Source organism: Branchiostoma lanceolatum, chromosome 4 (assembly GCF_035083965.1).
Source record: "Branchiostoma lanceolatum isolate klBraLanc5 chromosome 4, klBraLanc5.hap2, whole genome shotgun sequence".
NCBI lineage: Eukaryota > Metazoa > Chordata > Leptocardii > Amphioxiformes > Branchiostomatidae > Branchiostoma > Branchiostoma lanceolatum.
In genome coordinates, this window is record NC_089725.1 from 2,640,802 (window position 1) to 2,658,935 (window position 18,134).

The window sequence follows — 18,134 nt, forward strand, 5'->3', positions numbered from 1 at the left end:
TTCTTTCATAAAGTAGGGTGTCAAATTCCTCGTAATGTTTGGTAATTATAGGGCGCATATGGGAAAAGTGTTGAAAAATTCTGTTTTATTTTTGCCGACTTATTCTGTGTATATATTTGCAGGATGTAATGTTAGATACGTATTAAAAGATAAAGTTTTGTGCTAAATTTTATTTTCTTTGCCGATTGTATACAACATAGAAGTGTAGCTTGTGTGTGAACATTCGATCTTACTGCGATGACGGCACGCCTCCCCCAAAAATTAAGCCTGAAACCCTTGTGTAATTTTTCACCGAAAGAGATGTCATTAAAGTAAGCTTATTCTACCCGGAAAATTTAAGCCTTAAGATGCAGGAAAAAGCGTTTCAGAGGGTCTAGATTTCAAAATTTTTCCGGGGGAGGATACCCCCGGACCCCCTTAGGATTGTCACGCCTTCGGCGTGAAGCCTTGCGCCTTTGGCGATCGATGTGTCATTCCTACAAACAAAATTGAAATGACGTGTAAAGATTTCAGGCTGGCGAGAACACTGATCAAGCCTTCTTGAGTTATTCCCTTTCAAAGTCTGAAACAAAACCTGCTCTTGCAGTTCCAAAAAAGCCGCTAGGGGGCCCGACTTGTCTGTCCAAAGAGCTATCTACCACTAAAAAATCAGGACCATAGCATGTCCAGAACACGAGATATCAGAACAGGAAGTTTCGCTGCAGTACCATAGAAAGTCGCTAGGGGGCCCAAAATCAAATCATTTCCAGGTCTTATCAATACCTAACCACGTACCAAATATCAAGACAATGCATCTTGAGTTATGCTGGTCTTCTACATACATACATACAGTACATACATACTGTACATACATACACGCACATAAATGCTACCCAAAACATAACCATCTTGGCAAACGTAAATAGTTTGTACAGCACATTTGTATGGATTTTTCACAATTATTCTTGTGCAAATGCCTTTTTATGGCATCTAGAACGTTTTTACGTTCAGACTGACGTTTTCGACAATATTGTCCCATTTCTGGTATATTGACCATTGCTGAAGGGGACAAAAATTCTTGTTTTTTCTATTTAGAAATCAGACAAAAATGCATGTGCTGATGTCATCCATAAAATTTACTTGCTGTGGCCTAACAAAAACAAACTGTTGGTATACTGGAAGGGTCAAGACATGGTACATTTGTATTTTGGACATTCACACTGTCTCCATGTAAACATGTTCATGATATTACCTTTGTTGTATCAAAGTAAAAACAGGGTCTCTGAAATGCCAGGATGGTTAGCTTGTAAACAAACTTGCAATGATTTTAATTACAGTGAAACCTGTACAAGTGACCACCTCGACAAAAGAACGACCTGGCCAATGTGACCACTTTTTGGTGGTCCCTTTGATAATTCTTCCCGTTGATAGAGACCAGATTTAATTGGTCAAGTGGTCCTCCTGGGCAGTTAATTACTGGAATTAAAGAAGACATATACATTTGTACATTAGGTTAACCTATTTGATTTCCCTATTGCAGCAGAACAACCGTGTGTGTCCAACCCGTGTCAGAATGGTGGGCAGTGTACGGAAGTTTCCAATGGTTTCCGTTGCACCTGTGCCCTCGGCTGGACAGGAGACACCTGTGACATAGGTACTTAAAAACATACTGCTGTTAAAATCTCATTTTCTGCTCAATTTTCTCATTGGTTGAGACTTAATGATGTTGGTTTGTATAGGCTTCAACTCGAGATGAAACACAGGCTGATTTTTTAGCTTGGATAGTACCTGTGCAATATTTCATGGCATTGTAACATAACATTGTAGTAATGTAGTATAAACAGTGAGAACCTTAAATTAAAATGTTTCATTTGAAGCCTTTCGTTCCTTCATTTTCTCCATCAGTCCTTGCCAATTTAATCAGTTGGCTCTCGGGTTTAAGAAAATAATGCTGACCAGAAAAATCAGCATGAAAATAGAGTCTGAGTCTGTACCTTGGTAAAGTTGGTTTCGGAGAGGGAACAGAGTCTGATTCTAGTTTTCCTCCCAATCCTGTATTTTCATGATGTCCTCTTGCTGAAATTTTACATACAAATTTCAAAGAACCAAGTTGTGGCCTTAATCTCTTATTCCAATTTCTAAAGAGAGTGTACTTCATCCATCCATACTTAACCCATTATGGATATACACCTATGTCCATTATGCTTAGACACCTAATGAATTTTTCACAGGTATTTGACTCAACACAAAAGTATTGCATCTATCCCTTGGTTCCAGTATCTGTAATGTATCTTTTTTCAGATATTGATGATTGCAAAGAACCCAACCCATGTGCCCATGGAGGAAGATGCGTTGATGAGTTAAATGGTTATCACTGCCAGTGTCCGCCAGGGTGGCTTGGATCCACCTGTCAGATAGGTAAGTCTCCTCCGTCACTCTGAAGTATCATGCACTTCAGGACCTCAATTGTATTCACCTAATTGTGTGGTATGTCATTAGACAAAAAGTACTATCAACTTGGTTATTTGTCTTTTCTAACTCCCGTATTCTTAACAAAAGAACAAGAACAGTGCTAAAAAGTGTACAGGCCAGTTAATTGAAAAGCATTTTTTATCCAAAAATTGGAAGGATTTTCAAGCGAATTGCATCCCTCTATGTCAATAAACTACAATACACATACTTTGGTATTGTTCTCCTTTGTGTATATTTACATGAATAATTGATATTAAGCTCTTGACTGCAATAATAACTAATGTGACACAAAATACATCAAGCATTTGTCATCCGATTGATGGTTCTTTTAGCTTGATATTTTGTAGCCTTGCAAAAATGTAACCTTGCCATCGGCTTAGGAATAGTTTAATTCCCCATTTTCAATTCATGTTACCAAGGAAAAAGATATTTCTTCTGATATAGCAAACTCAATTTTTGGGACAGAGGAAAATTTCACCCGGTCCGTAAAAATCCTCCCTGACATAAAATTGATGAAAATGTATTTTTGTAAGCTTAAAATGACAGAATTCACAATATGGGCTCCTAAGCAATGAGTCGGGCAGAATGAAATTTGGAGCTTCAGGAGACAGCCCTGGTTTCAAATAATTTCTGCATGGCAGTAGAGACCTGCAGTCCCGTACCTATACTGAGTAGTTGATGCCTTTGCCATCCGTGGAAGCTTGCACGGCTAATTAAAGAGTTATTCCTGCTCATGCTGTGCATATCCTTGCCTCTGTCAGTCAAATCCCCGAATACAGATCAATGGCTCTTAAACTATTTACTCAGTTGCCATCTGGTGGTAATTGTAGAAATACAGATGTTATGAAAATATTCTAATCAAATATAGTTTTACCGTTCCGGTCGCTGCAGGGACAAACTGCAGGGAATTTGCTGCTTGATAAAATTAGAATTAAACAAGAAATATTGGGCATAAAAGGTTGGATTTAGATAATAGATAAAGGGTTGGATTTGTAATTTTTGTTGTGGATAATGTCTGTTTGGATTCTTCTAATCCTGTGTTTGTACACAATTCAGATGACAATGAGTGTGAAGACAGTCCGTGTGAGCATGCGTACGCCTGCAGAAACTTGATTGGAGACTACGTCTGTGACTGCCAACCAGGATGGACCGGAAAGAATTGTCATATCAGTAAGCGTTCCAGCCTTTACCTTACATTGATACAGTTTTATACTCGTTTAATGGAAATGAATGCTCTCTTTTATCATGTTTCACTCAAGATGATTGTGTATACTTTGTTGCAGAACTTTCTGCTCACAGTGCAATATGGTATCTATATTTTGCAGACATTCCTGACTGCACTGGACAGTGTCAGAATGGAGCAACTTGTGTGGTAGGTCTGCCATCTATTCACAACCGACAATAGGAACAAATAGCTGTATATTCACTTCCCCATTGGATGACCATATTGCGTACATGTTGACCAAGTTCCCTACAGACCGGGTGTGGTATTTGATCTTGCAGTGGTGCTGGGTGGAGCATGGTAAGACCCAGACAGCTACAAAGGAAACAAGTGCCCGGGGTCGCCCATAAAAATCCTTTGAAACCTCCTTTCATGTTTCACTTGTTGGGATGTGGAGCATGTTCATGCCACATGCAGGAGTGGTATTTGGGACAAAGACTGCATCACTGTCCTGAATGTCTAGTTGTTTATACTACCTGCATACTTCAACATTAGCAACCATTGCATCACCATGGGATCACAGGTGATCCATTTGCAGAGGGTCTGCATGGAGGGATCCTGGCAATGTTTGACAGTGAATTTAGGAGGGCTGGCAATGATTAGCATTGAATTCAGGAAGACCAGCAATGCTTAATGCTATACTGTTTGGGAACAAGTTCATTGGATAGTCTGCCAAGTCTGCGGACACTGACATAACCGGTGACACAAGCCAATGAACTCTTCGTAGATTTACTGTTATGCGTTGCCGGTTCTCTTGAATTTACCATCAAGCTTTGTCAGGCCTCATCAATTTAATATTAAATCAAGCGTTGTCAGGATCCCCTATGTAGACCCTCATAAAAATTGTAGCTTCTCTTAGCTTCCCTTTTTACATCAGTAAGAACCTTTAAACCTGTTCTTCCCGAAAGGATCATATCACCTTGTTAAATTTCTATGGTAAATTTACAGTGAACACCTGGTTCTAGGTATTCTGCTTACAAGTTCTTCCTGGCAAATTTTTCTCACAGGGATCAAGTGTGCTGGAATTCAGGCAATGCCAACCTGGAGGACTGTGTTAATTGAGGAAAGATGACCTTTCAGTTTGACAGCTGTCTAAATTGCCATGGTAGCTTTGTGGTGGAGGGGCCGAAATATTCTTATAATGTAAATGTGGGTTGGCACATGGTGGTGCAGTGACCCGAGGTCAGGGCTTGGCTGGGATGGAGAGTTCAGCATCCTGCTACCACCTGTTGAGTGTGGTACAGAGTTCACTTGTTCCTTCAGACCCTTGTAGGGCCTAGTGGCAATACATGTAGGGTAGCAAGTTTCCTTGCTGTTTCAGTTGCATGGGATTTATACAGGGAGGAGTTCCTAGCCCTTCCCCTATAACGGGCTCGAGGCACCTCTTCGAACACAGGACACCCATTTTACATCCCTTTTAAAAACAGGTGCAGTTCCACCTGAGGTGTCCCCATCCCAGGATTTGAACCAGGATCTCAACTGTGAGGCTGCTACCAGTTGAGCTGTAGGGACATCCCTCTCTCTGTACTAGTGGGGGGTGGGGTGCAGGGCTGTTTCCAGTACCCATCCCTCTGTCCCGGGACGGAAATTTGCTCGTTTGAAACGACACAAATTTTACCCTGTCCGTCCGTCAAAAAGATATTTACTTCATGACACAAAATTGACGAAACTGTATTTTCATAAACTTGAAATGACAGATTTAACAACGGAAATGAGCAACATGGGCCCCCAAACAGAAGAGCTAGAGGAGGAAAACTAATCTGAAGCTGGAGACAACCCTGGTGGGGTGGTAACCTTGGGGTATTGTCATTGTAATCTTGTTGATCATGTACTGGCACTTCACTTGATGTAACTGTCTCCATATTCAACATCTTGCCATTGTGCTGCAATTATTGTAGTCTAAGAGATGTAATCCATGTTTATCTGTCTCGCTAGGACCTGGTGAACGGCTACCATTGTGAGTGCGCACTGGGGTTCGAGGGTAGACGCTGTCAGAGGAACATCAACGAGTGTCTGAGCAACCCTTGTCGCAACGGAGGGCAGTGTGTGGATGGCGATAACAGCTACACTTGCAGATGCCCGCTGGGATTTGTCGGTCGCAACTGCGAGGTGGGTGGAACTGGAGATTTTACAAGTAACAAGTGTCAATCAACCCTTTAGCCACTTTTCTGTCTGAGATCACCTTTTGTACCAAATTGTGTTGTAGTTGGGTGACCTTCAAATATCTGGCAGCTCCACTTTCTGCAGACTGCACAATACTTCAGAACCAGTAAACCAGTAAACATTTGACAAATTGCTTGACATATTTCAGTGTTTATCAAGTAGATGTTCCCTTCATTTTAATTATTGTATAATTCAATAAAAGGGACGATGGCTCAAAACTCAAAATTCTGTTTGGAGGCCCCCCGGTACTGGTAATGTGTAACACAACAAGCAGCCAAACTTAACCATCCATGTTTGTTGCTTTTGACCTCTTTAAAAGGACCAAAAAGATCAAACTTTTACTTTTATAGAAATTGAACTACGTTGAAGAGAAAATCTCAGCTAACTTACATGATGATTCCTATAAATGTTTTCTCTAAAAAACGGTACAGGTTACCATGGTACATACATTGTAATGTTTTAAGGGTTAAAGTCAGTCTTCACTAATAGAAACAAAGGCAGGGTGTGAATGTTGATGTCTGCAGGGACAAGAAACAACAATGAAAGTGCCGTAAACGTTTTTATCTTAGCCAAGAAGGTTATGTTTTGGGTAGCATTTGTATGTATGTGTGTGTGTGTGTGGATGAATAGCATAACTGGAGAAGGCCTGGATGGATGGTCTTGATATTTGGTATGTGGATAGATCTTGATGAGATCTGTAAAATGATTAGATTTTGGCCCCCCCCCCCCCCCCCAGCGGCTTGTTACGGTACTGCAGCAAAACGTTCTGTTTTGATATCTTGTGTTCTGGACATACCATGGTCTTGATTTTTCAGTGGTAGATAGCTCTTGCGGCAGAGAATAAGTGGCATGGGTTTGGGCCCCCTAGCAGCTTTTTTTGAACTGCAGGGCCAGGTTTTGTTTCAGACTTTGAAAGAGAATAACTCAAGAAGGGTTGCTATTTTGTGAAAAACGTTTATGTCACTGTACTGATCATAATGACCCCCAGGAGAAGAGTCATCACGAGTCATTGAGAAATTGAAAAATCTTGAGATTCTTTCACAGAGTCTCAAGATTTTATGGAAAATCTATAGACTGTTTTAAACAATTGTCCCCTGAGTCTGGTGGGTGGGTATGTGGGTGCTGGGAGCAGTTGAGAGTGTGTCTGTTGTCAGCAGCAGTCTGGAATTTGACATGCTTGACCTGGTATCAGCTCAGGCAATTGGCCTGGGTAACCTTGGAAACAATTCTGGACAAATCCTTCAGACATGGAGGCACTTCAGCACAAATCGATGGATGGAGGGTACTTGTGTGCTCTGGCCATGGTTTGGGCAAATACTTTGTCAATTTTTACTTAGCCGGCAGCAGTCAATCGCAAGTGTCACCAACACCTATGGATCACCCCATTGTACCATGCATCACCTGTTGTCCTCTTGGTGCCAGTGAGATATAGCCAACCAATCCTGTACAGGTGCTGACTAACCAGATAACTCTGGGCATCAGTGCAGACGAACTGTAATGATGAAGGAGAAAAAGAGCAAGTCACTTTGGTCCAGATCCCTCCTTCAACACAAAGTGCCCATTTGTGTTCTCCCCATATGCCCAGCCTCTTGAGGCTCCTTTGGCAGCAAGAGGCTGTGGTTGCATTCATCACATACCAATGAGGCAAATTTGATGAGAAGGAAATAGGACTTAAAAAGTCCTCAAGATGCCAAACTTCTTTGCCAACTGTAAACATTAGTGTCCAAGAGGTTGCAAGCCCTGGCTTGCATCCATCCTGTGTTACCACATCTTAGGGAAGATTTTAAGCTAGCTTACTTCTACTCGCAAGTAGAGCGTACCGACATTTACCCGTTTGTAATGGCGACAATCCTCCAAAGAGGTGTTTGTATGCTGTGTTGAGATTTATGTGCCATGGATGCTTGGCTGGGCCACCTTGGTTGACTGAAACCGTTGCTATTTGATATACTGGAATTGGCAAGATCCAGGACTCCCAAGTCCAGCAAAATCAATTATCAATGATGATAAATCAGTAAACTGCTGAACACAACAGCCTTTTTATATAGTCGGCTGATTATGTATTCATTGATACATAATCTAGTGGAAAATAACACCCCCTTTTGGAGTTTAGGACTCCTTTAAGCTGTCGCAGGTACTAGGTGCTACCACTTCCATTGATCTTTCAATAAAAAGAGGTTGTTGTATGTGGAACCTCTTCTTTTGATGGTCACAGCTTGCTTGTTTCTGTTTTGTTTGACTTGTACCAAAGTAAATAGATGTAAGGAACAATGAGTGAAAGAATGGAAAAGACTGGTTGAAAGAAAAAGGAGTGATGGAAAAAAGATTGAAGTTATTTTCTTATTGTGTAATTCATTGCATAAATGTCAAGTGTACCATTGTGTTCGTTTGGGCGGAGCTCAAATTATTTAATTAGATGCACGAATCTTGCACCTTGACCTGCGACCACAGTCACGTGATCCAGTCATTCTATGCACCTCGCCATGCCGAGGGTTGTGTACCTCCTAGAGTAACATTTCGCTTATATTATAAAGCTGTCACTCTTCTGTCTAAAATTGTAAACCCTGACATGTTTGGTGATCCTACATGTCAAATTTCTACAACAGGAAACATGCTATAGAGATTTTTTGTCACTTTCCCTGAGTCCCTTGTAGTAATATATATAGAAACATTCTCAACTGAGAGTGCATCAGTTATTGTTCAGTTATCATCACCATGGCACGGATCTATCTCTGGGGAACAGTCGTGAAAGTTGATGTCCTTGTCCCTTATCCTTCCGTGATGAACTCAAGCCATCGTAACACGTAAGTCCATTGAAAAACTGAGAAAACCTCAGACCAGTGTTTTGTGCACCGTGTTATGATTCAATGAAATATTAATGATACACACCAGCCTTGGCTCTCAGGAACGTTCTGTTGTTCATTTCTGTGCGGTGGAGGTCTGAGCATGGCCAGAGTACCAACCTTCTTGATAGCAAACATTTGCTACCAGGACATGTACAACTTTACCTATTAGTGTATGAATGCATTAGTACAAAGGCCACAGCATGTAAATTTTATGGATCACATCCTCAGCAGACTCCAAATATAACAAGTTGAGAAGAAGAAAAAAGGATGCCTACATTTTCAATTTTCGAGTGTGTGATCAATGGAAGTATGCAGACGTCTGGGCACCTCTCCCTCTGACCTATTGTGGCTGAACTTACATCGCTGCCATGCACAGCCTCACTTTGATATGAAATCTGTCCATCTCTCCTCAGATTGACGTGGACTTCTGCAACCCTAACCCCTGCCAGAATGACGCCCAGTGTTACAACCTTGAAACGGACTACTTCTGCCAATGTCGAGATGGATTTGAGAGCAAGAACTGCACACACCTGAAAGACCACTGTCAGACCGGGCCGTGTGAAGGTAACATACATGCGCACAGTCATACAGAAGTCGAACCGGATACCCTGTTTGTTCCTGATATAGCACATAGTTTGGTTAGGAATTATTTTTGTTGTGGGTGGGGATCCTGCAAGGGTGTGTCATGTTAGACATGGGTCCTCCCGGGGGGAAATGAAACAAGATCTAGAGCCTGTGGAAAGCTTGGAGCCAAAGCATGACATGCATGCTGTAGGCAGCAGTGGAATGGGAAATTAAATGTGATACTTGCCTGTGCACTATCTAATCCATAGTTAGGAAAGGAAATAGTCTAGCGCTCTGAACCTTGTGGCAAATATATAGCTAGCTTACTTTTTTATTGAATAGTTGTAAAATATGATCTGTCATTGACATTAACAATGTATGTGTGTGTGTGTGTGTGTGTGTGTGTGTGTGTGTGTGTGTGTGGCGCAATCTAACATGGCTGGAAATGAGATGAATTTTCGAGGTTGCATATATTGAAAGAGGGCTGTTGGCAATGTTTCAGTGATAGACAGCTGTACAGTCGCTGTTTCTTCCAACGCATCCAGTGATGGGGTGATGATCATATCCTCTAACGTCTGCGGCGACCATGGCAATTGTATCAGCCAGCCTGACGGAGACTTCACCTGTGCATGCAACCGTGGTTACACTGGAACGTTTTGTCAAGAAAGTAAGCTATGTTATAACAGGCATGACCTGTATCTGCACTTACCCGTGGTCTCATGTCCAATGTCACTCCAGATAGACGTGAGAAGTTTCAGGCACCAGCTGTAATCACGGCAACAATCTCGTTACTTGCAGCTGTCTCCCCAGCATAGTCGCTGGAAATATGCAGACCTCAGAAGAGGTCTGGATGGCAAGGGTGTACACAAGTTCTGCCTGATCGAAGATAAAGTATTCCAACTCTGTCACTATCAGGGGCAGGCCTTTGCCGTAGAAATTCCGCAGATTCCTTACTGCTGATATTACTTGGAGATATCTTGGGCTTAGTTGGCCTTCTTGCCGCAGAGGCATGTATTAAACAGAGTATGACTATGAGTTATCACAACTCTCTGTCAACATACTTCAATGGGCATACTTTGTCAATTGCAAGATCAGTTACAGCTGAATAAGTCTCCTTCCTTTCAAAATGGTGTATTCAGCCATGATAACTCTTCTCTACTTACTTCATAATGAAAACTTGTGCTCACTCACACATCTATGTACTTCCTCAAAACTCACTCTACAAAATGACTAACTAACAAGGCCAAAAATAGAAAGCAGGATGTTTTTATGCAAGGGGTTATCTGATAAGCTACCAAACCATAAGGATAAGATTTCTCATCATTGATGTTAAATGTAATCTCCTTAAAGCTATCAGCTTGATGTAAATATTCTATGACAGGAGGTAAAATGGAGGCTATTTGATAACAAGACACAGATTCTAAAGCAATTGTGATTCTGCATTCAATTTGTTTCTTAGTAACGTTACAGTGTTAGTTATTTAGATATATGTATGGTGTGCACTGTCCACACTTTTCTGGCTGAGAAATGAGACGGAATATTGGTGCCTATTTCTGTTTTACCAGGCCAGTCATATAATTGGTATTTTTATGATATGTTTATATTGAGGAACAGCATGATGCCTTGGATCTAGAAGGCCAAGGTTTGTCACCCCTTATAACCCTGCCGTATACCACTGGTATGTAGGATACAATGTAGGATGTTGTCAAATTTGATATTCAACGTTCGAAACCATTTCTAAAAACAGCTCTTAAATTAGTTATTTTAGTAACATTGACAAATCAAAGTAGCCTCCGTTACAGACTCCTTCCGGCTGTTTTCTTTTTCAAGTTACACTTTTAATATTACATTTTTGTTGTTGCTGTCCTTCACAGCCAGCAACAAGAGGAAAAAAATTAATAGTAAAACTGTAACTTGAAAAAGAAAACAGCCGGAAGGAGTCTGCAACGGAGGCTAAAGTCAAACTACAGTAACTTGAAAATATGTTTTACCATGTGGTAAGTGCCACCATTAAAGCTCCCTTTCCACAAGAAGGCAATGGCTCAGCTTCAATCTAGATCCAGTGACCAAACTTGGTTTTGTGTAACCCTTGATATCACAATTTGAATATGATGTTATTTAAGTATGAATTAGATAACAATAAAACACAAAAAATGTTTTTAAATTTTTTTTTCTTTTAATACCTGTGAAATTCGTTGAGTGATCTGTCAAATCTTTGGTCGCTCAGCAGTCGCTCAGTGATCACAGTCTCTAGTGGAAAGGGAATGTAAAGCTGTCTGATGCAGTTCTGTGGGCTCTATGCCAATGCCAAGTACAATAGAAATATAGATATATAGACACAGTGGTGCATAGATGGATATAATGGCCAGTGTGCTGACTTCATTGTATTCCCACTGTTATAGACATCAATGACTGTGCTGTGAACAGATGTCTGAACGGAGCCACCTGTGTGGATGGGATCAACTCCTTCCAGTGTGTCTGCGCCGAGGGCTGGGAGGGAATACTTTGCAATCAGAGTGAGTTAAACCCACACACTTGTTGCCTCGGTGAAAGGATGCTTTGTTCTTGGTATGTCTGTTTGTTATGTTCTTATGTGTCCATAGTTGTTTGAATACACTGTCAGTAGAGTGGCAGGAAGTGAGTGGGAAGATGGTGTCAAGGAGGAAACAATCAATGGACACATGTTACTGTAAATCATGATTTTTTAACAGGGATTTTATTATAGCAGCTTTAGCGGTTGCTGTTCAACCACTATATTTTCATATCGTTATAATTTGATCACTCTTCTGCCCCCTCCCTCTTGCCCCGACACTGTACAGTAACTACGTAGTACTTAGTACACAATCACGCTCCATTCATTTGCCACGATATGCACACTTTGTACTAGTCATTCACACAGGAACAAGGAAAGGTGTTCTTCAAGAAATAAAGCATTTATTGTACAAGTTTGTCGTCATTTTTTTGTACAAAATTATGCAATGTGTACTGACGATAGCATGCACAAACAATTTCCTAGTATGGCGTCGTTACAACTTATAATTATTTACAGAATGGTACTAGTATGTAGAAATACCATTATCGTTTCAAGTTATGATTAAAAAGTTCCCGCATAAAATGTACAAAAACGTTACGGCGTTCACGTTGTGCTCGACGATACAATAAGACGTACAAAATCTTAGCGTCACCTCAGCGTGCAGACAATAGCATAAGGAAAATGGCGTCACACAACTTGAACAAAAACATTTAATGAAGAAACTACAAGAAATGTGATGTTAACCTAAGAATTTCTGAGGCAGAAATACAGTCAAACATTTAGCTTCAAATGGTCAAATGTACAGGCGTTCGTTGCAAGCTACAAATGTGACCAAAATCGGAAATCCAACATGAAGATTTCGCCGCCACCCAAACGTACAAAAGACAACAAACAAGATGGCGGCGCAATTTCAAAACTTACGAGTTTGACAAAACCTGCCTTTCTCGTGCTTCTCAAGAACTCTTGCACCACGGGATCGAAGTCGCCAAGTTTCAGGTGCCTGCCGACTTTTTTGTGAGCGAAGTTGTCGATGTCGTTCGTACCATTCTTTCAGGAATGCCTTCTTAATCGAACCCGCTGTTGACTCGTTGACTCCCCTCTCCAGTTCTTTCGCCATCTTCTTCGCTGCTTTCAGCGGCCCAACATTGATGCAGAGCTTCGCAATCTTAGCCCTGACCTCCGGAGTGTAGTGGTTGTTCCCGCCATGCTTTCTCTTGCGGCTCGTCGTCTTCAGGGCTTTCTCCACCTCGATGTTGGCGGCAGCGATGTCAATCGGGTAGGCAGTGTCCGCTGGATTTGGCAGGCCAGGCAGAGTTGGCGCCGGCGGCTTCAAGGACGCGTTCGCGTTCGCTTTCTTCAACCAGCTCAGCATTCTCTCTAGTCTCTCTCGTCGTCTCTCGTCGTCAAATTCACAAAGGAATGACATTGTCAAAATGTGTCACGATTTATAGCAATGAGCTTCGTGTTGTCTGTCATAAATTTTAGATATGAATATACTTTCATGGCTTTGAAGTTGAGTAACTACACGCAAGCCTGATTATCTTTTTGAAGTCCCCGCGGCGGTACGTTCTTTGGTTGTTAACTGTACACCGCCACCGCTTGCCGTGCCTATCATTTTATTCATGTTTTTTCACGCCTTTGGTCTGTAAACTGCCGACTTTTTCTTGAAGATTTTAATGATAATACTAGTATTCATGTATTTTTTCACACATCAGTCTGTGAATTACAGACACCTGTTTTAAATTTAGTGCCTCGTCCACAACGCTAGAATTAAATGATGTGACCTACTCCATTTTCCCCAAACCGCTATATTTTCCTGCCGCTATATTAAAGTGATTTACAGTATTTCAATCGAAACCTTATTTGCATAATTAATTAACCACTCATAGATGAGACATATGAGAAACTTGTAAGTATTTCATGGAGGTGTGAGATCTTCGGACTCTTGTTTTTTCTTATTTCCCACCAGTGTAGTTGATTCAGTAAAGCGTTCATGGCTGGAGTAACAAATGAAAATTGATATGAAATATGACTTTGTGTAATATGTGATGAATAATGATACACATCTGAAGACAAGATGTGTTTACTAAACACAATGGGCCATCTGGCTTTCCCTACAATGTTATTGTTTTTGTACTTACCTAAAGCAACTGCTCATTATTAATTCAAAACCCCATTGTTTAATATTTGAGGAGGGTGAGAAACCTTCTTTGGGATTTTAGGATTATTGTGTTTTAATGGCAACCTAAGCAATATTAGGGCGTTGAAAGTCGTATTTTCAAAATTATTTTTTTAGTGATTTCCATTCATAGGAAATTTGAATAACACTATCCCATTGCATATCGACCATCATGGAGCAAAGATGCGATGTCGTTGTGTGGTGGTAACTCATTGAAAATCTGAGCACTTGGTGGCCAGCCATCATTTCAAATCTTCCGAACATGCGCGATTCTGACCAATTAGTCCCGAACGCTTCCGGAGAAATAATCACATGGTCATACTCAATGTGCTCGGGCATTGTGACGTCACGTGGCCGGAAGTTACCGAAAATTGTCGACAGAAAACGGTTATGGCTGGATTGTGAGCTGATTATTGGATGGTACCAATAAATAAAAAACTCCTTTTGCGACTTGTTTCTGTTCTCTTTTTGAATGCCCAAAATATGAAATAATGATGAAAATGTGCTAATATGGGGAAGTAAATGTCAATTTCAATAGATTTCTTTACCCAGAATATTTCCAGTTTTACCCCCTGAAATCGCTTAGGGCACCTTTAAGGCAAACTCATTTGGCCAAATCCGCCATTTATAATTCGTCAATGTCACTAGTCCACCATTGAATTTCTTCTGTTTACATGATGTTATTGAATTTGTGACGGTGGGTAAAATTTCAAGTAAAGACAAACATAAACGGAATAACGGTTTGGACATTGCTTCTGTCTCTTATTGCGTTACGTGGTAGTAGGTAAAAAGATTAAACCAGTCATGCCAGAAAGTGTGATTCCGGCTTGTTTGAAGTAGGTGCACAGGCTTGTTGTCGTCACTCAGTGGCTGGATCATAGGTTACACCACAAACACAATTCCAGGATGTAGAGTACATGGGAAAATGGAGACCTTTAGCTTTCAAGGTTCGTAGTCAAATAGGAAGGCAGTTGTTCCCAAAGCAATGCCATCAAGGGGCACATCAATGCTTGCCATGCACCACTACCAGACTCCTTGTTTTGTTGGCAGAACTAACAGTAACACCCCTCCACCCACTTCCCTTCCTGGCCTGACTCAAGTCACAGAACATGCAAAATCCATTTAGCAGTGGCACGAAATGTAGAATAAATTCTACTTTGTGTGGGTAAATTGGAGGCAAGAGTGATGCTTTCAACATTGACTTTGGCAGGTGGCAGGCTGTACCTTGTAAATCAAAAATTAACTATGCAGGAGCCAAAAATTTCCCCTTTTAACTTGATTATCGCTTGGTTGAATTATTAATTTTCCATCAGATCACCAAAGTGATTGTAGCTGACAGCCATTTGTTTGTACGAAGAGTAATGTGTACTATAAAGACACCTAATAGAATGAATTGACTGTAACAAGTAAAAATCAGCCTTTGTTATGCTAAATTAAAAATTGATCAATTTTTTTTATTTGTAGATAAGAATGAGTGTTCTCGGAATCCCTGCCGGAACAATGGAACCTGCGTTGACCACGTAGCCGACTTCTCATGCCACTGCAAGAGCCCTTGGAAAGGAAGGACATGTAACAGCTGTGAGTGTGACACTTGTCACTCTTTGCATAGGTCACAAGGTTGTGTATTAAATGTAATGTTGCCACCCCTCCCTGCTAGCATGTGTTAAAGAAATGGGTTTCACCTTTAGGAACTGCCATTGTAGCTTGAGGGCAAGGACTGAGCCTTTCACCATTTACTTGGCATACTGTCGCCCATCTTCCTTTGCTCCAGGGAAGGTGTCAGTCTCTGGTTTCTTGGCAATAGAACACTTCTATTTCTGTAGGCAGGAGGCAATACCAGAGTGAACCCCCTGTGTAAAGAAGAATTTTTCAGCCCTGGCTAAACCTGACCTCTAGTATCGGAGCAGTTGCCCTCCTGATCCTTAGCTGCCTACTTATACTGCAAAACCCTCCACAGAGATTAGCTAAGGCTGAGGAGTCTTATCAAATGTCACCCTGGCACTGTTTTATAGTTTTTGTTTGTAGTTGTTGAGTTATAATACCTGTTTTCTCCGACAGTGCACAGTCACTGTGACGACATGACCTGTGCTCATGGAGGGACCTGTATCGACCTTGGGGATACCTTCACCTGTCTCTGCTCACCTGGCTGGGAAGGCTTCACCTGTCACATAGGTAAGACACCTACGAAATCAACTGCTTAACACTCTCAAGCCAAGGTGGTCTGTGAGATCACATCCTTCAAGACGACCACCATCTTGTACACTAAAACAATTGCTGGAAGTTGTCATTTTATGTTTGCCCTTCACCTCTGGAACCCAAGCTCCCTTAAGTGGTTAACCAGCTGTCATGCCCTAATCCTGGTGTTTACTCAGTTTCCCTGTCTGCTGTGACCAGACCACACCATTGCCAATCAATGAGGAAGCCTCTTCCCTTATCAGATCAGTTGTGCCAAAACAGGGCAGGGGAAAATCTGGATTTACACAAACTTGGGGCCCCAGCGGTAACCCAAAAACACCACTTGCATTGGGATCAGTGTGTGTTGGGTCTCCCTGTGATCCTGAATGCATTACTGGGCATTAGCACGGCTTTGTCTCTATTAAAAACTGGGGATAAAGCTCTAGCAAATTGGGAGATGCCCCGCAAAGCAGGAAGGCTTAGCCAGAGAAACATAGTAGGAAGGGCTTAGGTTTGTAAATATTAGAGGAGGGAGTCTTAAGTTTTCTGGGTGGGAAAGTTTCAAGCTGTTTATTGTGTTACTTGCAGCCAAGAATCACAGCTGTGCGTCCAACCCATGTCAGAATGGGGCCACATGCATCAACAGTGGAGACAGCTTTACCTGCATGTGCAGGGAAGGTTTTGAGGGGTCACAGTGCCAGGACAGTAAGTCAACAACCTATTTTAGTATTTACTCATCACAAATAACTTTTACATGGTACTATTGGACTTAGTAGATAGATGTCACTCTTGTAAGCATCCACGGCTGACACGTTTCAATATTTATATTCCCCACCACAGGAGGGAGAATATACTGTTTTTGCTTGCCTGTTCTTTTTCTTCTTCTTCTTTCTTCTTCTTCCGCCAAAAACCAAGTAGATGTGGGGTGGTAGCTCTACTAATGGTATTGTAGAAAGTTATGTGTACCTTATGGTACGGATGTACTGATGTTATATTTGAGATGTAGGTACCTTTAGGAAAGGTGCTACACCTGGTCATAAATTATGCTAATGAGGACCTCATTAGCATAATTTATGCAGGAAACTCTATTTCCCTTACCGTAAAAGCTAATGGATGTCATATTTGAGATGTAGGTACCTTTAGTAAAGGTGAATACACCTGGCCATAAATTATGCTAATGAGGATCTAATTTGCATAATTTCTGCAGGAACTTGTATTTCCCTTACCATAAAAGCTACAGATGTCATATTTGGGATGTAGGTACCTTTAGGAAAGGTGAATATACCTGACCATATATTATGCTTAATAAAGACCTCATTTGTATAATTAATGCAGAAACTTGTATTTCCCTTACCATAAAAGCTAATGGATGTCATATTTGAGATGTAGGTACCTTTAGTAAAGGTGAATACACCTGGCCATAAATTATGCTAATGAGGATCTAATTTGCATAATTTCTGCAGGAACTTGTATTTCCCTTACCATAAAAGCTACAGATGTCATATTTGGGATGTAGGTACCTTTAGGAAAGGTGAATATACCTGACCATATATTATGCTTAATAAAGACCTCATTTGTATAATTAATGCAGAAACTTGTATTTCCCTTACCATAAAAGCTACGGATTTCATATTTGACATGTAGGTACTTTTAGGAAAGGTGAATACACCTGGACATGATATATGCTAATGAGGACCTCATTTTCATAATGTGTGCAGAAACTTCTATTTCCCTTACAGCGAATGCTCTGAATGTCATATTTCACATTAGCAAATGTGCTTACACCTGGGCATAAATTATGCTAATGATGACCTTATTTGCATAATCTATGCAGAACATTGTATCGCCCTTACGTTACATGCTATGGATGTCATATTTCACATGTAGGTACCTTTAGGAAGGTTAAATACACTGGACATAAATTATGGTAATGAGGACCTCCTTTCCGTAATTCATAATTCATGCCAAAACTTCATACATTGTACATGTAATTCCCTTCTGGTA

The 18,134-nt window shown here is 41.0% G+C and overlaps 1 protein-coding gene and 1 long non-coding RNA gene across 3 annotated transcripts in view; one reads left to right on the forward strand and one right to left on the reverse strand.

The window, feature by feature from the left end:
- LOC136432231 (uncharacterized) overlaps window positions 1-10,336 on the reverse strand; it is a 42,404-nt gene extending 32,068 nt beyond the window's left edge. The window contains exon 1 of the long non-coding RNA XR_010755478.1: window positions 9,953-10,336. This is a non-coding gene — a long non-coding RNA (uncharacterized lncRNA). The remainder of the gene's footprint in view (window positions 1-9,952) is intronic.
- LOC136432225 (protein jagged-1-like) overlaps window positions 1-18,134 on the forward strand; it is a 58,015-nt gene that overhangs the window by 30,318 nt on the left and 9,563 nt on the right. Inside the window, exons 8-18 of one of the 2 annotated variants that reach the window (XM_066423286.1) lie at window positions 1,520-1,633; window positions 2,281-2,397; window positions 3,508-3,621; window positions 3,777-3,823; window positions 5,609-5,782; window positions 9,093-9,243; window positions 9,746-9,910; window positions 11,646-11,759; window positions 15,420-15,533; window positions 16,014-16,127; window positions 16,719-16,835. In XM_066423286.1, coding sequence (XP_066279383.1) covers window positions 1,520-1,633; window positions 2,281-2,397; window positions 3,508-3,621; window positions 3,777-3,823; window positions 5,609-5,782; window positions 9,093-9,243; window positions 9,746-9,910; window positions 11,646-11,759; window positions 15,420-15,533; window positions 16,014-16,127; window positions 16,719-16,835 — 1,341 coding nt within the window. The remainder of the gene's footprint in view (window positions 1-1,519; window positions 1,634-2,280; window positions 2,398-3,507; window positions 3,622-3,776; window positions 3,824-5,608; window positions 5,783-9,092; window positions 9,244-9,745; window positions 9,911-11,645; window positions 11,760-15,419; window positions 15,534-16,013; window positions 16,128-16,718; window positions 16,836-18,134) is intronic. The other variant, XM_066423287.1, reaches the window with a different exon arrangement.